General features: G+C 35.7%; 1 protein-coding gene across 2 annotated transcripts in view; it reads right to left on the reverse strand.

The window, feature by feature from the left end:
• The window catches only part of Ptx1 (pituitary homeobox1), a 64509-nt gene extending 41796 nt beyond the window's left edge, over positions 1-22713 (reverse strand). The window contains exons 1-2 of one of the 2 annotated variants that reach the window (XM_012693066.4): positions 19342-19627; positions 10343-10687 (exon numbers count right to left, since the gene is read on the reverse strand). In XM_012693066.4, coding sequence (XP_012548520.2) covers positions 10343-10538 — 196 coding nt within the window. In that variant the 5' untranslated portion in view covers positions 10539-10687; positions 19342-19627. 2 annotated transcript variants of the gene reach the window in all.
• Between the last annotated feature and the right edge of the window lie 2087 nt (positions 22714-24800).

Here is a 24800-nt window from a genome sequence, read left to right on the forward strand (position 1 = left end):
GGTAATCATATGGGCACCAAACTCCGTTGGTAAGATGGCAAATAGCACGACCTCAACGTTATCGGTGTCAAAAACTGGAAGGAGAAAGCCCTGAACAAAGCAGTCTGGAAAGACATACTGGACTAAGGCCCACTCTAGGCTGTAAGGCCCAAGATGATGATGAATCATATGGAGTAACTCACGGTCTAGTTTGGAATAAATGGTACCGGAATACATAAATATTCCGTGAATGTCATCCAGCCCGAGACATTAGATCGAAGACTGAGGCCTTCCGTTAAATGAAAACGCATATCTGCTTCGTGGTAGAAATATAAGCTACTGTTGGTAAGTACTGGGCGCTTTTGGAATTAACCGGAACTAATCTTTGCAATACCGAAATCAGTTATGGCTTTGAGAGGTGTTTTAAAGCATTTTGAGCCCACGTTCAGAATTTGTGTTATGCTTAGAATGAAGCGGTGTATAAATAAAATATTCGGCTACTTAAATTATACATCTTACAACACAGATGTTCTGTTTTAAACTTTTTTCTGACTTTATAGCAATATGCGAACCAACACTGGTACGAGCGACGACAGTTCGCAATGTAAAATGCAGTCCAGTCGTTATAAGTCCGATAAGAAGAACGAAACTTTTTTAATTCAAAGTTTTTCGCGAGGGGCGTGACTGCGAGCTCTGCGCGACAGATGTCAGAGCATCCACCCTCGGCTCGGGTCTAGAAAAAACCCGACACGGAGGCGTGGTACTAATAAATTTTGTCAAAATATGCTCGACGTAAGCACTTCCCATAGCTCGCCCTATTAGAATAACAGACGAACAAATCGACTTAATTTGTTAACAGGCGTTCAAAATGGGTGTCACATGTCTCGGTGAGAGTGAGGTATGTGAGCCTTCAAATTTATTTGGTTTCGCCTTCACTAATTGCCGATGACGAAGTATAATGGCTCGTACACATGTTAATCGTTTTACTAAAAACAAATATATGTTTTTTATTGACTTAAGTCGACTGACCACGACCCACCTGGTGTTAATCAGCCTAAAGATGCCAGTCTTAGAATGCTGCTCTTCTTGAAATAGGAGGTAGAATTTCCATTCATGCTCGTGAACAATTCAACGGTATACGAGGATTTTAAATCTGAATATCTTAAATCTTAGTATCAGTTGATATGAATCTATTTATAGCAAAAATACTTTCAGATGAAAATTATAGTATTCGTAATATCTGTTAATAAAAAAAAAAAATCGTAATTTTGCTGTAAAATTGTTTATTATTATTAGTATACTCGATCAATTCGTTATTCAAACTGTACTGTTTACATAAATCGTAAGCTTCAATCAAGTGTTTCTCCTATTTTTTTTCTAACCTAAAAAAAGATCTTTCTACAGAAATATTCATAAAAACGATTAATTTATTGCCACGAACATCAAAGGAGAGCGATTTGTCGTGTTGGACTCATATATCCATGGGTTGAGCAATTTTTTTTCTCAAAAGGCAAAAACACCTTTGTTCGTCCGACTGTGCGACAGACAGCGCGGCACCATTTTTTTCTCGTGCTACTTGCAAATTTCAAACCCTTGTTTTGTATTAAGTCTTCTTAATAAATAAAAATTAACCACATCCACACTTAAAGCTTTTAGCACGGTACATTTATTAACAACTAGCCGTACTCGCCCGCTTCGCCGGGCATTTAAAATTAATTTTCTTATTTATTGTCATTAATATTAGGGAGTCCAACACTTATATAAATATTAGCCTATCCATCAAGTACATGTATTTTCTACATGGATACCAAGTTTCAAGTCAATCGGATGCATGGTTATAATGGAACATCCGTAAAAAACACTGTCGATTTATATATTAGTATAGATTTATTACAAAACATATATTTACTAGTCTTCTAAATATAACTATTTTTTCCTACCTAAGCTGATAGCCTTAAGGGGTTATGTCAGCGTAACCCTAAAATGTCGGTGAGCTCTCGAGGCTCAAACATGGAGGCGTTGCTAATCTACCACCGGATCGGAAACGCGACCCACTGAGAAGATCCGGCGAGAAACTCAGTGGGCTGTGTCTATGGGTTAGTTTACTCGCCGAGCCGTTCGTCGCAAGCGACGGGTTCGACGAGAACGGTGATCGGTGCTTGAGGTACCTAAAAGCACCGTTAGTTTTGCGGTAGGCAGCGGCTTGGCTCTGCCCTTGGCATTGCTGAAGTCCATGGGCGACGGTAACCACTCACCATCAGGTGGGCCGTATGCTCGTCTGCCTACAAAGGCAATAAAAAAAAATTTAAAAAAAAAGTGGATCGGGAGGATCCGAAATGACGTGTTTAGGGCGACGTAATATAACAATATACATCGCTTGCGTACAAGAATACCGATGCAATTAAAACTTGAAAAACCATTATCATAATCAAGACCCTGACCAAATTTGAAGCAGAACTCGTTTCTTGCATAAAAATTGTTTAAAATTTAACGAAGTTCTGGTATCGAGAGTTAGTACTGATTCCATTTTACAAATAAAGTGAACTTTAAATGATCAGAAATGTAACTTCTAAGCTGCCACGAATAGTAGGTAGTAAATAAACTCAAAACTAAATTTATCTTCCTCCGAGAATGCTAGATTTATTCACGAACTGAAGTAAATTCACACATACTCGTACATATACCATCTAAATTTGCATGACAGGCCGATTGTGTGATACAAAACAAAATTATTGTATTACGTGCGCTGTATATGTGCCTAAATATTAAAATCTAGTTTGTTTACTTTTTTATGATTTTTATTTTTAGGCATTTTTTGTCGCTGCTACGTCTAAAATTATGACAATACTAGGCTTGTTAGCAAAACTGAAGCAAATTCATAAATATGCCATTTAAATTGGCAAGAATAGCGAGTAGTTGTATGATACAAAACTAAAGTATTGAATTAAACATAATTCGCTGTATATATAATAATATGTAAAATCTAGATTGTTAATTTTGTAAACAAGAATGTCTTATTAATTTTTAGGCTTCTATTATTGCTGTTATGTCTAATGCTATAATATTATAATTTTATTGTGTATTTTCGGTCACTGCTTAGCATACCTTCATCTTTAAGATTTCTATTTATCTATATAAATAAAAATGAATTGCTGTTCGCTAGTCTTGCTAAAACTCGAGAACAGCTGGACCGATTTGGCTAATTTTAGTCTTGAATTATTTGTGGAAGTCCAGAGAAGGTTTAAAAGGTAGATAAATATGAAAATGCTTGGAATTAAATAAAAATAACAATGATGTTTTTCCTTTGTCGGATGGATTCCTTTTGTTTGTTTTAAGTTTATTTTATACAAAAGTTTAGGTCTTTTACTTATCGATTGAGATACTACGAAGTCTGCCGGATCAGCTAGTTTATATTAAAAATCGATGTTTCCGAGATTAGTTCTGTACAACATCATTAAGGCTCACTAGCTTCATGTGAATATCAACACGAAGAACGTAATCTCGGTGCCGCGGTCAAATTCGGGTTCACAGTCAGATAAAGCCAGTAATCTCGGAACGAGAGATGTTAGCCAACATTACAAATATTTGTTCTGTAGGCCTCACACTTCATATGTACTCGCGCGCTTTTTTTTTCTTAAATTTAAAACACTTTTGGGTATCGCATTACAAAACCACTGTTTGTCAACCGGATTAGTTTAATTTCGTTCTCAATTTTAATATTGCGTTTTCTTTTTTGGAGCTTTAATTTTTCATTGATGCAGAGGCAAGCGTGCTTAGGGCATACCTGATATGTAAAGGTCATCCATTAAAACATGAATATTATCATCTATCTTGAGGCATGAGATCGGAATTTACCTACCCGTCCGAACGTAATCTCTTAGGCAATAAACGAATAGGCAGGGGAGAAAATTCGAATGCCCTTGCCTTAGAAGTGGTCATAAGAAACAGGAACTACTAATCAGGTCAGTCATATGATAACATAGGTATCTTTATATTTATATACTATAACTAGAGAAACCCTACGACGCTTTTTTTTTATTGCTTTGATGGGTGGACGAGCTCACAGCCCACCTGGTGTTAAGTGGTTACTGGAGCCCATGGACATCTACAAAGTAAATGCGCCACCCACCTTGAGATATAAGTTCTAAGATCTCAGTATAGTTACAGTTACAACGGCTGCCCCACCCTTCAAACCGAACACATTACTGCTTCAGGGCAGAAATAGGCAGGGCGGTGATACCTACCCGCGCGGACTCACAAGAGGCCCTACCATCAGTAAACGTAACTAATTACAGTAACTTTGTTGTATGTTGCTAGTTAATACACAGATTAGTTGAAACTACTCATACGCCATCTATCGTACGTCGAAGATACTATGAGACAAACCTACCTTGAAATGATTAAAACTAGTTTTATTTAGAACTATTTTAACCTATCGTTTATTATTCTCTTACATTATCATTCATTTTTCATTGCAATCGGATGAATGGTTAAGAACACGCGGAAAACAAAAGTAAAAATATATTTTTTATTTATTTCAACTGTAATTATTATGCTTGTTTTCCAAATAAATAAAACAAATTAATAAAAGCAACTAGAGTTGTTTTATTTTTACGTAATGGATACACGAGTGCTCTATTCACACGTTCAGTGGAACAAAATCAAAACGTGGGCATACGTAGTTGTGAATTCGAAATGTTTTCATATACTTTATATTTCAAATTATCAGCTAACTCTTCTTAATTCTTAAATTAACCGTAACTTGATCATGGTAAAAGTAATCAAAACCAAACGAGTTTTATTTTAAATTTTAATTAAAAACCGAATCAAAAGCAACCTTCATAAAAAACACTGTTCGTTTTATAAAATAAAAAAATCGAATCACCATATAGATAATTCGAGAAAATTAATTTTTCATTTTTTTCCCCGTTCGTATAATAAGAGCCGTTCTCGATTTAACACCTCCCCGGGTAAAAAAAAAAACCAATGCCGACGTTGCGGATTTACAAAGATTTCGCATAACCAGATCAATTTAAAATTAAAGCCACGAGACGTGTTTTTCGCCTATTTTATAAAAATCTCGGGATATGAGAACAATCTTCGGCGGATCAGCATTCGCACCGGGCCCAATCTAATACGGAGCAGGTTTTGAGAAAAGAATACGTAAACGGGAAGCAAAAAGGAGTTTCGAAGTAACAACTTTACGTTTTTATTACACAGTAACAACGTTTTATACGAATTGGTAAATTTGAATACGTAAAAGACTGCATTTTTTTTTCTTTCGATTAAAACCTTAATTATCGAATCTACTGCTGGAACTATATGCATATATTTAAAAAATAAAAATTGTTGATTTGTGTACGCATCAATTGTTTGTTCCGAATTTGATATCTAATTATTATTATTATTAAACCTTTATTTCGGCAAGGAAACCATATATTTTGTTATTAAGTATTACTTATAATCTATGTTGGTAGCTTAAAAACCTAACACATTACTATCTGACTATTGAGTCTTTCCCAATTGCCTGCTGCAAAGGCTATTAATTAGCAGACCCTCGATCTTGCTTGATGTTCAGAAGACTGTCTCCGATTGTATGTATGTATATTGTATGATAGTCTCTTCATTGCGTTACTGAAAATTTGATAAACTACAAATAGTGAAATCGCATAAAAATCTCAGATATTATTACGCGAGAATGAAACTAAAAATCAAACAATGAATGAATGACGACGTCAATACCCAAATGAACAAAACACACAATAGTGCTTTAATAAATGAAATATCCTGCAGCATTTTAATTCCCCATTTAAATTCAATGGCAGAAGCGGCAAGTGTAAGCCTAATCATCGCAATATAATGCTTCGTCGCGTTGAGGGTTACTTTTTTAAGGCCAGAAAGAGACAAAAGTATGTTGTCGTGCAAAAAGTACGGAGAAGAACAGAGACGGAAGTCTGGGTTCATCCGAATCGACTTTAAATTATTGCCCTTTTTGTTTGTCGGTGATGGATCGCAAATCGTTGCGTTCACTTCGCATCTGTGTAACGCTGCACAAGTGGGTCGTGTTTAAAAAAAAAAAAAAAAAACTATAGTAGAATCGTTCATCTTGTCAACGTTTTACGTATTTTTACTATACAAATAGAATTGTAATAATAATTGTGAATAGACATGCTTTAAAAAAAATCGACTTCAAATAGAAAAAAAAACAAGATATTCCAAAACAAATTAATATACACTAAAAACAATAATCATCGCAATTGGTTGGCGTGATTTTGAGTTATTGAGTTATTAATCTATTTGTCGCGCACGTACTTAATGCAAATTTAAGACTTATATGGTTTTCTCATGGATACCATTATCAGAACTGGACTAAATTGAAATGGAACCACACGGGAATCGTCAGCTTTCTAATAAAAAAAGAATCATCAAAATCGATTCACCCAGTTAAAAGTTATGAGGTAACAAACATAAAAAAAAACATACAGTCGAATTGAGAACCTCCTCCTTTTTTGATGTCGGTTAAAAAGGGACGAGAGAACGTCATACAATAAAATTCTTTACCTTATTTCTCAATGTAAGTAGAATTCATTTTGTTGTCTATTAGCTCCTATAACAATTTTGTACCAAGTAGACCGTGAGTTAGTATATACTCAAATCATATAACATCACGATGCTAATGGTGTTTATGATGATAATCAGAATGATAATAATCTTTAGCTATTATTCTATTTTTGAATTGGTTAGATAAGAGAAGCTAATGGTGACTGACAAGGTGAACGGAAGAAGACCACGAGGTAGAAGCCCGACACGTTGGATTGACCAAATCCGCACTATCCTCGACACCACAGCTCACGATGCTCTACACTCGGCGGCAGATAGAGGTAAATGGCGTGGAATGGTCCGTAATAAACTCTTGTTGCGAGGAGGTGGTCACGACCCTCAGTACTGAGGAAACCGAAGCAAGAAGAAAGATAGGTGTACGGACGAATGGCCCACCTGATCTATTGTGGCTACCGGAGCTTATAGACATTATCAATGTAAATACCACTACCCATTTTCAGTCATTAGTTTTAAATCTCAGCTTTTACAGTGCAACGGCTGCTATACACTTCAAATCGAAACACATTACTATTTCTTTTTTTATTGCCCTTGTAGGCGGACGAGAATACGACCCACATGATGGTGAGTGGTTACCGTCGCTCATGGACATCAGCAATACCAGGGGTAGAGCCAAGCCGCTGCATTTCTTGCCAGTAATAGACAGGGTGGTGATACCTGAAGCAATAATTGCAGTACTAACTAACATTAGAGACAGAAAACATCAGAGAACTCGTTTAAATCAAATTAAGACTGGTACACTTACAGACGAGCAAACGATCCGTCTGTCCAAAAAGCTGCATAAATAAATAGAACGTAATCTATAAAAAATTGCACTAAAGCAATTTAAAAAAATGTAGAATTAAAAAAAAACGAAGTAGAGATACTTTCGAATTCATCCCTCGGGGCATGACTAATTGCGTAACTAAACACGCAGGGGGCGAGTAATCCGATATTGATGTGTTTGTAAAAACTATCCGATTAGGGTCCTCCCGGATACGTGGGGTATGTGACAACTTTTATAATTTTTTTATTGAAATAATTTACATGCTGGTTACAAGTTCATTAAAGAAAATTCTATTAGGTATAGACAGTTACCTTTTGGGTAGACATTACAGTTTTAGTTTGAATGATGCAGAAGGTAATAGTTTAGACCAATTGTATGATATACCTCCCTGCTGACTGAGCCCGTGCTCGTCGACCTGTCCTGGTGAAACTAAAAAGGTCTTCAGTCCACTCTCCTCCAAAAAAAATGAATAAAAAAAACGAAATGCGTTTTTATTTCATTACATTAATATTATAAAGATCTTTTAGATTCGTTTCGATTCTCGGTACCTTATGTTCTTATGATCACGAATGAGACATAAAGTGGATCGATTGACATGGCATATTAATATTTTTGTTTTATTTATTCGAAATTTCTAGACATGGGTTTTGTCGCAATAAGAGACGCATCAAAATTAGCGTTGCCTTAAATAGTACGATTTTTATGTACGTAAATAGTCAAATATTTAAAAACAATGACAATGCATACACGTGTGCACAAAATAATAAAAATTCATTAAAATATTCGCATAACGAGAATAAATGCCCGAAATCGCGCGTCACCAAGGAGGGACACGAGGTGAATTTATGAATTATCCCTAATTTTGTATACGGCACCCACGTCCCGTCACGGCTCGCGGTGGCTGATCGACTATAAAACGGTACACTCCGCGTTACTGTAATAAACTCATCATTTTATACTGTAACACGTGCCTACATCACAAAGGATGCGTAATTGAGAATTGAGCGTGACGTCACGAAAATTTACTATATTGATCTTTGATGTTCGTTTGTATATTTTTTATTTACTTAGTGCATAGACTGATGGATCAGCTAAGGGCCAAATGGATATAAAGTGCTGGCAGCACCTGCCTTGAGATATGAGTTCAAGTGGGAATTGTATAACTATAGAATTAATATTCAAATTCAAATATTTTAGTAAATATTTCTTTCTGATTTAGATTTAATAAAATTGAATTGATGAAGTGCATGGGCGACGGTAGCCACTCACCATGGGTAGGCCGTATGCTCGTCTGTCTATAAAAGCAATAAAAATAAATAAATAAAAGCATTTTTCAAATCTCGTATTGTTCTAAGTAATTATTTCGATTGTGGCGATAATATTATATCTTAACAAAATTTTATAAAGATATAATTACTATAATTACATTCTTATAAACACCATATTTTTGAGTAAATTCAAAATGTATTTCTGTGATTTTCAACACATTTTATTTGTATTCTACAAGACTGCTGTCATCTTTGACTTTAAGACTATCTGAACTCTAAATATAAATTCAATAATCAACAATTATTAAACACGACGTAATAAAAATTGCCATTTAAAAATGTTCCCTTAAACATTACTAACAACAGTTTGGCAATAAAAACCAAATAAAACAGCTAAAGCAATGATCAGATTATGTATCGCCGTGCCTCTGTAACAAAACGAACTCCTTTATTTAGTATCCCAATATATATGTAGTTTAAAATGGGATTTATTCTCCAATATAAACAGAAAACGACATACATACTGAAAGTTAGAACAATTTCATTGAAAGCCAATATGTATTCGAGCGGCAAACGTACGTTAGACAATGTTTCTCTAATATTCACATTTTATTTTCATTTTGCTTTGTTGATCATTTCTTTATTCTAATCTATAAATCGGTAGGATTGATAGATTGATTTTTTAATTTGTGTAAAACAAAAGAAGACTGTTTGTTTTAGTTTTTACCATCTTGTAATTAAGCTGTTTGGTGCCTTTACCAAGCTCTACCAATATCTACTCTAGTTTGTAAAGCAGCTGAACCGATTCTGACGTGACTTAAATTGTCAAAGATAAGTTCGCATTGTAATTCTGTGTTCAAATTGAAAAACTGGTAGGTAATTAAAAATAATCCACATTCTTTTAATTGAAAATAGTATCGGTTTCTCTTTGAGCGACCATAATATCAGCTTCTCAAAATTTTCGATCAGGAACTTTAGCGCGGATTTATCTTTGCTTAGATGATTGGATGAGCTCACAGCCCACCTGGTGTTAAATGGTTACTGGAGCCCATAGACATCTACAACGTAAATGCGCCTCCCACCTTGAGATATAAGTTCTAAGATCTCAGTATAGTTACATCGGCTGCCCTACCCTTCAGGCCGAAACACATTACTGCTTCACGGCAGAAATAGGCAGGGTGATGGTACTTACCCATGCGGACTCACAAGAGGTTACCCAAATTATAATTTTGTGGGTTTGATATTTATTACACGATGTTATTCCTTCACCGTGGAAGTCAATCGTGAGCATTTGCTAAGTACGTATTTCATTATAAAAATTGGTACACGCCTGCGAGATTCGAACGCCGTTGCATCGCTAGATGCGAATGGCCCGGATGTCTTATCCTTTAGGCCACGACGACTACAATTATAATAATAGTAGCTGTACCCGTGCGCTTTGCTGGGCATTTAAAATTAACATTATTATTTCTCACCCCACAAAGATTCTCATCATTAACGCCCTTGCAACTGATGCAGGGAGTCCAACACTCATATGAATATTAGGCTATCCATTAAGTACACGTATTTCCTACATGGATACCAAGTTTCAAGTCAATCGGATGCACGGTTCTGCAGTTATAACGGAACATCCGTAAAAACCACTGTAGATTTATATATTAATATATTAGACACAATTATAATTATCTGTCGTGCATTAGTATTTACTTACGTTTTAATTTCTCCAGAGGCTCGTGGTGCAGTGGCGGCGCGTGGTGGAGGGGCGTGTGCTGAGGCTCGTGGTGCAGGGGAGCCATCAGACTTGATATGGCCGAGCCGACGGAAGCGGCCACGGACTCGTGTAGGTGACCGCCTCCGTGCAAGTCCAGTTCGGACAGGCAGAGCCCGTTCTCGCTTAGCGGCTCCATTCCAGCCGCCAGCGCTTCCTTGTACACCCGGAGATGAATGTTGATGCCGGCTGTCACTTCTGGTCTCAAGTCTGAGCGCTCGTGAGTCGCGTCTGCTATGGCTTAATGCGTGCGATTCTCGGCCAATTTTACGCGGTCTGACTCATTTCCTGTGAACAATGAACTTTTATCTAAAATATGTTATTTTATAATAAAAATCAAACACCGTTTTATTTGATTGTAGGTATTTGATTTTTAGTTTGTTTACCGTTTTATACATATATTCTTATCAACGTTAAGAAAGTAATTTAACGTTAGATCACTTTATTATAATTAATTATTAACATATATGATATTTCAAAAAAACTTTTTTTCATTAAAAATACCTCATTTTGTGTACAGTGAATTGTAGTGAAATGTAAACAATTAAACTTCATATGTTCTAGATATTCGTGCGCTTCCCTTTTTTTAGCAAGAGCTAGAATCTTTTACGGGTTTGAACCACGGGGATCACTAAATGTAGTGATTTAAGCAATCCTCTAAATTATTCATCTTATTTTCATTCTTACACACTAGCACCACCCAGGACTGAACCCGTAAGGAGTAGGGGTGACAACGGTCAACAATGCAACCAGACTCCCTGCCACCCCAAGGACGCCAGAGTTGTCAGTTGCGAAAACGATTTTACGTCGGCAACCCCTCAGAAGGTAAGGTCCTAGTGTTTCGGAAGACCCTACTGGACTAGAGTCATTTGCCAGATTTTGACGTGACAACGTCTTATAATTCGATGGAACCGGCTGCACGCACGAAAAAACATGACTCATGCGGCGTTACCTCGCTCTGAGGCGTACATGTTTTCGTCAAGTATGAAGCTCAGTGAAAAGTGAATGTGGTGTCAATTGTTTATAGCAACGATAATTGCGATAATTGAAAAATGAAACCATTCCATCAGTATTTTCTTATGACGTTGTCACGTTCAACTATCGTCAGTAAACCGACTTTACAGACAACCGATGTTTAATTGTATTTTAAATATTCTTCAAATCAATGGCTCTACAAGCAGCAAACGCGGCTGTTTCGTACCTCACAAAAGTTCCAAAAGTGAGGTTAAATCAATTTCAATGTAGGAGCAGCTTGATTTAGTGCGAGTACACACGGCGCTGTTTGAGCTGCTCAAAAAAAATAAAACGCCATAAAAAAACGTTGCGATGGAGATATATCGCTTTATAACTTTCATATTTCAGATCGCCGCGTCAGTGGCTGGGCTCCGTGGCTGGACTTTGTTCATGGTGCAGCGGCGAAGCGGAAACTTGCAGCGATGAAGCGGAAACTTGCAGCGTTGAAGCGGAAACGCGAATGGGAATTATACTCTCGGAACTTCATATTATAGGCGTGTGAAAATAGTAATTTCTAAAAAAAATTGAGCTATTTATAAGATTAAAATTTTGTGAGTTTGGAATAATACTTCGAATATATGGAATAATACGTAACTTGCATTTTTTGCTTTTATTTTAGCAGTATTAAATTAAAAACTTAATTTATGTGTTATGAACAAAACCATGTCACGTGTATGATGAATGAACATCTTTCATGCACTAAATTTTTTTTTTTTTTGCTTAGATGGTTGGACGAGCTCACAGCCCACCTGGTATTAAGTGGTTACTGGAGCCCATAGACATCTACAACGTAAATGCGCCACCCACCTTGAGATATAAGTTCTAAGGTCTCAGTATAGTTACAACGGCTACCCCACCCCTCAAACCGAAACGCATTACTGCTTCACGGCAGAAATAGGCAGGGCGGTGGTACCTACCCGTGCCGACTCACAAGAGGTCCTACCACCAGTGATTACGCAAATTATAATTTTACGGGTTTGATTTTTATTGCACGATGTTATTCCTTCACCGTGGAAGTCAATCGTGAACATTTGTTAAGTACGTATTTCATTAGAAAAATTGGTACCCGCCTGCGAGATTCGAACACCGATGCATCGCAACAACGAATGCACCGGACATCTTATCCTTTAGGCCACGACGACTTACAAAAATTATATTAAATTATATATTTTCACTCATCACTAAAACTGAACCCTATTTCGCTCAACTGAAATATGGCGTAATGGAGCTGAAAACTTAAAAAAAAAACATTTTGCGTAATTGCCGTCACACAGTCGGACCATGTCTGTTTACGTTGGTGTAAAATCTAGAAATGTAAATAAACATCACGGAAATTGTTTTATGTGACCGTCGGCTAGGAATTGTTCGAGATGATACCGGCATCTCGTTTTTACCATCGCACCGCCCGCCACCGGAGTAGAGTTCATCCATACTACCTGGAGCCACTGCGGTCATCCACAGTGCGTTTCCAGAGGTCTTTTTTGCCACGTACCATCCGGCTATGGAATGAGCTCCCCTCCACGGTGTTTCCCGAGCGCTATGACATGTCCTTCTTCAAACGAGGCTTGTGGAGAGTATTAAACGGTAAGCAGCGGCTTGGCTCTGCCCCTGGCATTGCTGAAGTCCATGGGCGACGGTAACCACTCACCATCAGGTGGGCCGTATGCTCGTCTGCCTACAAGGGCAATAAAAAAAAAAAAAAAAAAGATAAGGAAATAATTGACGATTGTAACTTTATATTATAGTTACATATATTAAGGTCATAAGTGTGCACTTAATTGGTCATTAATGTCCCGTTTAACTACTCAATGCTCATAGCTTTTTTTTTAATTTCTGTTGCCATTTCAGTCAAACAAGCGTATGGTCCGTATGATAGCAGCGGAACTCAGGTCGCTTCCTATATAAGAAATCTGTCAAGGAACGTTTGTTCAAATTACTGGACCAAATTTCTTACGAGTATATTGATTGTATGTTGATTTTATTTATACTTTTCAATATTTTGGTGAATTAAAATTTATAAATAAAATTAATAAGTAAAAAAATATCTTTGTAGAGTTTGTTTTGCTGGTTATTCTGTCATCTGTGGGTCTTTTTGTAACGGGTGGTACTGTAGTTTTATGTTAAAAGTAATAATCACACTACATCCATCCATATTATTACTGGTGAAAGGACCTTTTGTGAGTCCGCACGGGTAGGTACCACCACCCTGCCTATTTCTGCCGTGAAGCACTAATGCGTTTCGGTTTGAAGGGTGGGGCAGCCGTTGTAACTATACTGAGACCTTAGAACTTATATCTCAAGGTGGGTGGCGCATTTACGTTGTAGATCTCCATGTGCTCCAGTAACTACTTAAACCAGGTGGGCTGTGAGATCGTCCACCCATCTAAGCAATAAAAAACATAAAAAAAAAACAATTTGAAATAAACGCACGATTCGTGATTTTAATTAGAATTCGACGTATTTTTTCGTTATTGTTGAAAATGGTTGAATTTCAGATAAACATCACAAATTCAGCACCCAATTTATAACATGAGTTCGATACAGTTGCATAGGAATAACGAACAATTGTATACTCCTCCGGTCACCGAGCGAATTAACCCATAGACACAGCCCACTGAGTTTCTCGTCGGATCTTCTCAGTGGGTCGCGCTTCCGATCCGGTGGTAGATTCTGCGAAGCACTGCTCTTGCTAGGGTCAGTGTTAGCAACACTCCGGTTTGAGCCCCATGAGCTCACCTACACACGTTAGGGTGAAGCTAAAATAGCTTCTCAAGGCTATCAGCATAGGTAGGGGAAAAAAAAGGAGTATACTCCTCGAAACTGACTATAGGATTGAAACTATATGAATTTGTTTGCCGAAATAGATAGATAGGCTATTCCATTTCCATATAATCCAGTAGTCCTGCACCCAATTGCTAGTAAATGCGCTATTAAATTTTTTGACGTTTTTAAGAATTTCGTTCGCGTACTACATACATATAGGAAATTTTCTTACTGGTGGTAGGACCTCTTGTGAGTCCGCGCGGGTAGGTACCACCGCCCTGCCTATTTCTGCCGTGAAGCAGTAATGCGTTTCGGTTTGAAAGGTGGGGCAGCCGTTGTAACTATACTGAGACCTTAGAACTTATATCTCAAGGTGGGTGGCGCATTTACGTTGTAGCTCTCCATGGGCTCCAGTAACCACTTAACACCAGGTGAGCTGTGAGCTCGTCCACCCATCTAAGCAATAAAAAAAAGACTAAAGGAAATAAATTTTATTGTTCTTATCTCAGATTTATATCATACCATACAAAACAACACCTATCAATACTTGTATGTCATGACGTGCGTTAGGCCTTGAACGGTTCTTCTACTAGATAGCTAGTTACTACTGTAAAACATTTTTAGATTAAACTTCTAAGTAAATTGAAAAAAAACTAATAACAAAAACTTTCTATGCTATTTTTTATATCTTTATCAATATGTCATAACGTGCGTTAGGCCTTAAACACTTCTTCTACTAGATAGCTAGGTATAATACTACTGTAAAGTATTTTTAGATTAACCTTCTAAGTAAATTGAAAAAAAGCTAATAACAAAAACTTTCTATGCTATTTTTTATATCTTTATCAATATGTCATAACGCGCGTTAGGCCTTAAACACTTCTTCTACTAGATAGCTAGGTATAATACTACTGTAAAGTATTTTTAGATTAACCTTCTAAGTAAATTGAAAAAAAAACTTATAACGAAAACTTTTTATGTTACTTTTTATATATTTATCAATATGTCATAACGCGCGTTAGGCCTTAAACACTTCTTCTACTAGATAGCTAGGTATAATACTACTGTAAAGTATTTTTAGATTAACCTTCTAAGTAAATTGAAAAAAAAACTTATAACGAAAACTTTTTATGTTACTTTTTATATATTTATCAATATGTCATAACGCGCGTTAGGCCTTAAACACTTCTTCTACTAGATAGCTAGGTATAATACTACTGTAAAGTATTTTTAGATTAACCTTCTAAGTAAATTGGAAAAAAACTAATAACGAAAACTTTCTATGCTATTTTATAAACATTATTATTTAATGAGCTATTTTGCACAATTTTTGGGTAACAATGTTCAATTTTGAGTGTTTCTTATAATATAACTCATAATTAAGGTAGCTTTGGTACTTTGCTTACTTTAAAAATCGAATTTTAGAAATTTTGCGTATATTAGAATGAATAATAGAACTATAGTAAAGTTTGGTCTAAGCACATACGTTATAATGAATAATATACTAATAACAATTTCATAATATTATTCGAATGACCGAAGTGACAGCGAGACTTACATAAGTAAGTACTTAGTGCCATTAAACAAGAGAGAGATAGAGAGAGAGAGAGAGAGAGAGAGAGAAAAATAGATCTATAGGTACTGGTTTTATTTTAATGAAAATTCTATATACCACACTGTAATGACATATTAAAACCATTTTCGATCTTTAGCAAAACAAAATAACATTGAAATCGAGCTAAACAAAACATACAATCAAAAAAGTAAATTGAAAACCGCGATGCGACATCTATAACCTCGTGAACCAAAGAACAATTAAAACGGATTCATAATAGGCAATTGTTCTTAAAATGAGATAATAATCTTAACTCGGCCGTGAGTAATTGGGCAGATCCAAAGGCAGCGATCGAGCCGCTGAGCCACCGTTATCCCTTTAAACCAATGTAAAGCCTTTTTTAAGCCGAAAGATTTAAGTTGGCGAAACTGCTTGGCTCTATTAAAACGCCATCTCATTCGAATTTTACTTGGAAAGCGACTCGGGATCGAACTCTTCGAAGGTTAAATCTGTTTGGGAAACTTTGGCTCCTGTGGTTCGTCTGCGAGACGTATAAATTCAAATTTATTGTGCACGTCTTTAAATAAACATTTGTCATCCATTCATGACTAGAGTGAGTCTAAGAGATGTCCAATAGTGATACTGTTTATTGTTTACTTAAACTAATCAAAGTGTAGCTCTTTAGATATTATATTATTACTTCTCGATTTCAGCTTTCAAGTAGAATCTATCTATATACTTATATAAAAATGAATTGCTGTTCGTTAGTCTCGCTAAAACTCGAGAACGGCTGGACCGATTTGGCTAATTTTGGTCTTGAATGATTTGTGGAAGTCCAGAAAAGGTTTAGAAGGAGAAGAAGTTAAATAAATATGAAAATGCTCGGAAGTTAATAAAAATAACAATTTTGTTTTTCCTTTGATGTGTCCCCCGTCGGACGGAATCCTTTTGTTTGTTTTAAGTTTATTTTATACAAAAGTTTAGGTCTTTTATTTATCGATTGAGGCACTACGAAGTCTGCCGGGTTAGATAGTCATTAATAAAATTCGAACGGAAACTTTGGGAAATTAAAGTTAAAGTTATCTTTGCTTATATTTCTGACTAGTATCGAAGCTAGGGCGTGCTGAATGCATTGCCTCAGGGTGTCTTCTGATCAATAGTTAGGTTCTATATAAATGTAATAAATGTACAAGATGTTTTGATGCATATTATTCAATCACCCAACAATAGCAAAATAGTTTTGGATGATGTTCGGACAAAGATATTTTATGACATGGATTACCACATACACATAGTAACCCTTTATCGTATTAACGACACAAATCAACCAATGCCGGATATATTTGTTTTTATTATAACAAATATATCCGGCAATAAATATTGTATAACAAGTATGTCTTATTAGGCAACTTGCTCTCTGTTTCCTGATTTTACGCACCAGCATATAATATATTTTTTTATTATTGAAGAATTACTGGTAGCCCGGATGCCTTTCCAATTTTACCAGGACAGGTGGGCAAGCTAAGCCTCAGGCAGTAGGGGTGGGATTTGCTAACAACTGCCCGAGCGCCTCCGAAGGAGACCTAAAAACTCAAGAGCAGCTACTTCGTGAATCAATCTACTACCGGATCTTTTTTTTATTGCTTAGATGGGTGGACGAGCTCACAGCCCACCTGGTGTTAAGTGGTTAGTGGAGACCATAGACATCTACAACGTAAATGCGCCACCCACCTTGAGATATAAGTTCTAAGGTCTCAAGTATAGTTACAACGGCTGCCCCACCCTTCAAACCGAAACGCATTACTGCTTCACGGCAGAAATAGGCGGGGTGGTGGTACCTACTGGCGCGGACTCACAAGTGGTCCTACCACCAGTATAAAATTGAAATCGCGCCCGTTGAAAAGATCCGGCGAGAAACTCAGCGAGCTGACGCATGGGTAAGGTATATGTATATGTATCGACTAGTCATTTTCTATTCTTTCTCAATACAAATTTAACGGCCGATGGAGCAGTAGTACACTTCTAGTATCATATAGATAATACCTGTGGCATAAAAGTTTATCAAACTTTCATATATCTGCAAATACGCAAGGAATCTTACAAGCCCATTGTCAGACGCGAGACGTTATCATAAAACGCTTTGTAACCGCCGCTTTTCAACAAGATCACACGGAAATCTGAAATCATATCGAGTGTGTAACATGTAACGATGCGTGTAAAACATTTGTGAACACTGGTAACATCGATAAACATTGGCTCGGTCTATTTGTGTGTCAGATATCGCATGTGATAAGATGTTTTATGACATTGTCGATTGCCTGATACGCCGTCATCTGCCACAGTGACATTCAATAGAAGAAACATCCGATAAGTCTTATGACACGTTTACTTAATTCCGGTTTCATTTAAAAAAAAATCCGTTCGACATTATCGAAACAATTTAAATTGGATTTAAAATCTAAAATTATAATGGGTTTGAAAACTAGAATTTCTCGAGTCAATTATTTAATATGAAAAAAAAATCTTTGCTAAAGTTAAAACATTTGTTTTACAACGCTATATATTACTAATTAAAAAACTGGTTCCCTGGGGCTTTGTATCTGATAATTAATTAATTAATGTATAGTTAAGATAAATATTAATCACAATATTTTGCTTGCGTTTGGTTCTGTAGGTAGAAATCTATAGACTTTTAGACTAGCTTTCTTTTATCTGAAGTTATCGCTCTTTAGTTTATTTTATATTTGAAATGAGACATTTATATCCTAAACATCTTAGTGAATTTCTTTACATACATATCTGATTAATGAGCATAACATTATACAAGCTTAGGCATTGAATTTCTGAATGAGTATCAAAATCAGTTCCTTAGTTTCTGAACGATACAACTTTTTAAAGGATAAACATGACAAGGTTTTATCAAACACAACAGAAAACGGTAACGCTAATTTGAGTTTAGGGTTATTTTTAAACTTATTACTAAAATTTAACCAAATTGATATTATCACTTAGGAGTTTTCTATTTTTATAATCAACCACACTATAGTTACTTTACGCATTTTTACCTTATAAACGTTCCTGAGTAAATATCTACGACAAACAGATAAGCACTAAAATTTTAATTAAAAAATATTCCATACGTCAATCTTACCATTGAAACTAGAAAAATAATATGTTTTCGTACGAAGATAGGACGAAGCTAAAATTGACTGATTAAAAAGAAACTATTTTAGCATCTATTAAAGTATACATATAGTAGACAATGACTATGACTGTTTTAAATTATTCTATGCTAAATTAGAAGAATAATATCGTACAAAAGTTACAGGAAAAAAGCTACAAAATGAACTGATGTAATTTTTACTGATTTTTTTTAGAATCGAACTCTAATTCGTCTAGCACCGTTAGCTTAAAATCAACAACAATAAACGCACTAACAATGACAATAAAATTCACAGAATATCAAAGAGAAGTTCTAAAAATGCACCATGAATAAAATTCAGTGACTCAAGAGAATAAACGACTATCACACAGTTCCATCTTTGATAGAACGGAGTTGGTATCATTTTAAACAACCAATACAAAATATCATACCCTACAAAGATATTACCTGTCTGTTTGAGGTTTGTATTTGATATTTCACACTTTCACATTCTCACAATTATCACCCTTTAATCTAACTGTATTTATGTAGACCGAAGTACTGTGATGATTTAACATAATTATTATTTTAAGATTAAGCTATAAATTAATTTTGAACGTTCACTTTCTGAAGCAGCTCCAGTGTTTTACATCGTTTGAACACGCAAATTTATTACAATAAAACTAAAAATTCGGTAAAGCAAAAACCCGATGGCTTACAACGAAGTCGTGCCCGTACTATCTACGAGAACGTTATCAATTCAACATGTAGATAAAAATACCGTTCGTCAGATACGAGACTAGTCGCACCAAATTTTCCGTATAACTTTTAGCCTGTATTTTTGTATAGTTCCATCTACAGTCGAATAATCTTTGAATGCTATTAAAATAGTTTAAGAAATATATTATTCGAGGTGTAGTATGAAATTGTATAATGCTAAAAACCACAATCTACATAATTCAGAATGACTTCATAAAAAGGGAAAAGTAGTAGTTTGAAGTTTATTTAATGAAACTTATTAGCAAGTAATTTAAAAATGAAAATTTCTTAGTGAAAAAGTACTTTCTTCTTCTCTATATTTTGTTACGACAAACTTTTTGGGTTGGTTGGTAATTTCGAAAAAAGCGTCCTTTTTGGACATACTTTTTCATAATATAATTAACTTACATTTGTTATTGCTAACGTTTTTATAAAATTTTCGTCATATTTCAATTTATACCGTAATTGTGGACGGACGTATTTCATCACAATTTTTAGAAGAAAAAAAAAACTTTTGTCGCTTTGATTTAGAAATCACTACAAGGTAACTCCGACGGCTTTTTTCACTTAGCTTGTTCAAAAAGACTCGTCAGTCTTAAGCAGCAGATGTTCATGTCCTTAACTTATACTGACCACTCACCAACGGGTGATCTGTATGCATCTACAAAAGCTATTTTATAAAAATTAACTTTTCAATTAAACACGAACGATCATCATAAGAGTGCTTAGCTATACCTACATGAGAACACGATTATATATTTTTTTCGTTTATTTTTTGGTTAGGAACTGATAAAAACTTTCAACCTTAATTTTATCGGTTGATAAAACAATGTAGCTACCTATTATGACCCATTTGATAATTTGTAAATTTTCGGAGTTCTTTTGAACGCTTTTTTTTATTGCATACATTGGTAGACGAGCTCACAGCCCACCGGGTTTTAAGTGGTTACAGGAGCCCATAGACATCTACAACGTAAATGCCACCACCCACCTTGAGATATGAGTTCTAAGGTCTCAGTATAGTTACAACGGCTGCCCCACCCTTCAAACCAAACACATTACTGCTTCACTGCAGAAACAAGCAGGGCAGTGGTACCTACTCATGCGGACTCACAACAGGTTCTACCACCAGTAATTTTATAATGCATACGTTAAATGAATGATTTTTTCATCTACCAAAATTTATCGGCTCCCGCTTCCTTCAGTCTAGGTAGGAAGGTACCAGAATCAAAAATTTATTGATTTCTTGTTCGGTAATATTTAAGGTACAATGACTTTCTTTTATTCTAAAGGTAGCAGCGTAGGAAAATAGCTGAAAACACAAGCTCGTTGACGACAAAGGGAGATTGGCGACAACTTGCGAGATAATTAATGAATTAGATTAATAATTAATTTAATGTAATTTATTAAAGGCCAGAAGATCTCACATAAATACCTACTATTAAATAAGTTTATTTAAACACAGTAGGTATTGACTTGAAAATAAAATATGATAGGAATCTGATGACCGTGTGACACCAAAATCTGTATATAAATAAGCAAAGACAAAACAGTTAATTACCGTTTTCTCTATCAATCCTTTTAGTTTTTTTTATTAAGTAATTGACAAGCTTTGATTGTATCCTCTATTTCTTTTTTAAATAGAGCCATTTTTTTAAATGTGAAGAACAAATTTGGGTAATTTTTTCTACTGTTTTGGTCATACGATTTTTTTCACTATTGCGGAACTTGCCGTCAATATTTATTTCGGAATGTGCAAATTTAATGTTCTTAAAAATGTATAAAACAAAAAAATGAGAACACACATAATATATGAAATGTTACGTACCTACTAATAATTATGATTGAATTTCGACCAAACCTAGTTTATTCAATCTTATAAATCAAATTTTACAACTTCTGGGCTCAATTATACTATTAAAATTTTATTTATACTTCGATCAAACAATTATTACTAATATAGTCTTAGAACTTAGTTCTTAGAATGACTTCAATTTTATACGCTCAAACAACTTTTCTGTGTTTAAAATTGAAATAACTGTTGTTTTTTCATAGAGGGGTAAATAACAGCGTCATGGTGCTACACGACTATCGGAGCTCATAGACATGACAATGTCAATGCCACCCACCTTGAGATATGCCGTCTAAGTATCAATTTTATAGTAAACAAAAAGTATCAAGTATTGCATAACGGATTTCCTAAAGCAGAGCGCAAATCTTCTGCGCCATACCATAAAATTTAGTGAACATTAAATTATTGAATTAAAAAAATCCGTGGTTACTATTACACGGCGTTATTTTTTCATTATAGAAATCATTTGTGTACACGTGCACATACATAATTTATTTTAAGTCCTTGAATGAATTATTAAACAACAGTCATTAGTTTTACGGCCTATTAATTGAAATAAGAACAATAAATACTTCGCAAGCGAATAAAAATCTCCGCAAGTAAATCTTATAACAAATAAATTTCACTTTGTTTTAAACGTCGGCAAATAAATTACGGTGCACGTACCTAATGTTATTTTTTAATTCTTTCTTCAAGAAAGATCCAATATGAGGTGGTATTAAAAATGTTTAGATATTTTTTGAAGAGGCTCCGTGTGTTCTGGACATAAACTTGAATTATTATACACTCATATATAGGAGTTATCATGTGAAGAGATTAAGATTTTTTTGTGTGCTTATCAAATTGAATCGACTAAAGAATATTTTGAATTATATAATACCTACTTAGTTCATATGACGAACAACAATCAGTTTTATTGAATGAACATGAATTACATAGTGTACAGCACAATCATGTGTACTGAGCTTAAGGAGTTGTCGTAAGTCGAGTAGTTCTGTTAGTGGTACTGTCAACATATTGTACAATAAGATATCTAAGCTCAGCTGTGCATTCGAGTGGATATACAAATGTCAACATACTTACTGTTTATTCAGATAAAGCCTGGATTAGACGGCGCTCTTGCACGATGATTCCTCGGAGAAGTTGACTTTCACAGCGTTCGTACACGAAATCCGATGATATCCGTCATAATCTGGTACAAGCCACGGGATTACGCGCGTCCAGCGGCGCCCGGCCGTCACCCACTAACGTAAACACAAGTAACAGAAGCGAATACGTATCCGATACCGATAAATCAAAGCGCACGATCGCGGCGACGTCGCTTATCCGCTAAATCCTGTCGGGATCGCGTAAAAAATACTAGTATTAAAAACAGTCTTAAGTGGGCTTACGTACGCGGCGCGGTGCGGCCCGCGCTGGCTCTAATCTCGGCCACTTCCCGGAGCAATTTGAACCTAACTCCACCACTCTATACATCATCCTGCGATAGCCCGCCCACCGGCCGCGAGCTCGCATACACTCGTCTCACTCGCACACGTAACGCACTTATTATTCCTCTCTCTGTCTCCCTGAAATCTCGCCACACTGAAAATTCTCTGCCCGAAGTTGAGGGGCGCGGGGTGAGGAAAGCAGTCAGCTGGTCGAACTTGTACGAATAAAATCGGCTTTTTATCGACTCGATGACGCTACGTGACGTCACTGTTTACTTCTGCCCCTCGGGTGTGGACATTGGCTAGCCGAACAAGTACAACTCACGTGCTGACATTGAAACTATAGGCCATAGAACTAATCAAAGAGTTTTTAATTTTTTTAGAACGTAATTAAAATATTTTAAAGTTATTTATTTAATTCAACGGCAACATTATCTGTTCTAATTTAAGTACCTAAATGTATTTTTATCGGGAAACGATTTGTGGATATGTATGTTCTGTATACTAGGAAAATAAACGGCGCAATGTCGGTGTGTTTGCGGACGCCGACTAAAACTCGCCGTAAAAGTCATTAAACCGTTCTTATTTTCGTTAAAGTATAAAAATAATTGCAGTTTAAATCGCCATGCCGTGCAGCGGAGTCGCAGCAATAAATAAACTCTAGCTCCCGTACTCGCAACGTAAACAGATCGGGCACATTAACCGCGCTTCGCCGTACATAAAGAGGGCTGTATAAATATAAAGTTCCTACTCGCCGCCGCGCAAACTTAGCTAAACAACGCCATAATTGCCTTCATTACTTAAATTACTGAAATTATTTATTCAGGAAGCTGGCAACACTGAGAGCGCGCGGACTCCGCCCAGGGTCGGCCCGGGCCAATGGTAGAGGACGAGGGCGCGGGGGGCGTAGGACGACCCAATATGGCGGCAACCTTGTCGAGCCGCGAGCTAGATGTTTCAGTCTGTTTTCCTCGTGTCTAGTTTGACGTGTCTTCGAGCGGTTAGGTATTTAGTTACGGTTGATGAGTGCGAATGTTTCACGGCGAGCGTGCGTAAGGCTAGGTACAGGTGCGAGGAGGTGAATGGCGATCGGATCGGAAGTACCGCGCGACGACGCCCGTCGGTACGATCCGACGGGACCAAACAATTCGTCACATACCGAGCTAAAATGTCACTTAAGCGATTCTTGTTAAAACTGAACCGAGTTTGAGAAAATCCAATATTTTTTTTAATAGTTATTAGTGAAATGTTTGCCTTTTTATTCAAACAACGTTTAAAATTGTAATCTAAATACTATAATTTTATTTCTTTAGTCAAGAAGACCTACATAATTGTGTTAAGATTGTATTAGTAGTACATAATTTGCATACATACCTAAGTGATGTTATAGCACCGTAAGTGCGATATATACGAAAATTATTTGCCTCAATTATACAAAAAAAAAAAAACAATTAAATCATATAGTGACGACATTCATATCACTACATATTATCAGTTTTCGTAAAAATAACAATATAAATAAACCAAAAGTCTACTGCAAATACATTTCATAACATTACATTACATTACATTACATGTGCTACGTTAATAATAAGAAAATAAACTAATTAAATACTAAATTAATAATATTAAAATAATATTAATATTAATAAATAATAAGAACAATAATTTAATAACTAAAATATATTATTAAAAGGAGTCCCTTTAGGCAAGGTTCCGAAGATACCGGCAGCGTTCCTCCCCCTTTGAATGGCTAGACTAATTCTTTGTTAATTATAATTAATTTCTAATTCATATTATATTTAACGGTATAAACATATTATGTATTTATTGTATGTGTGTACTTTATTTAATAATGTATTATTAATAGTACATACCTGCGTATC

This window comes from Bombyx mori, chromosome 12 (genome assembly GCF_030269925.1).
Source record: "Bombyx mori chromosome 12, ASM3026992v2".
NCBI classification, from domain to species: Eukaryota; Metazoa; Arthropoda; class Insecta; order Lepidoptera; family Bombycidae; genus Bombyx; species Bombyx mori.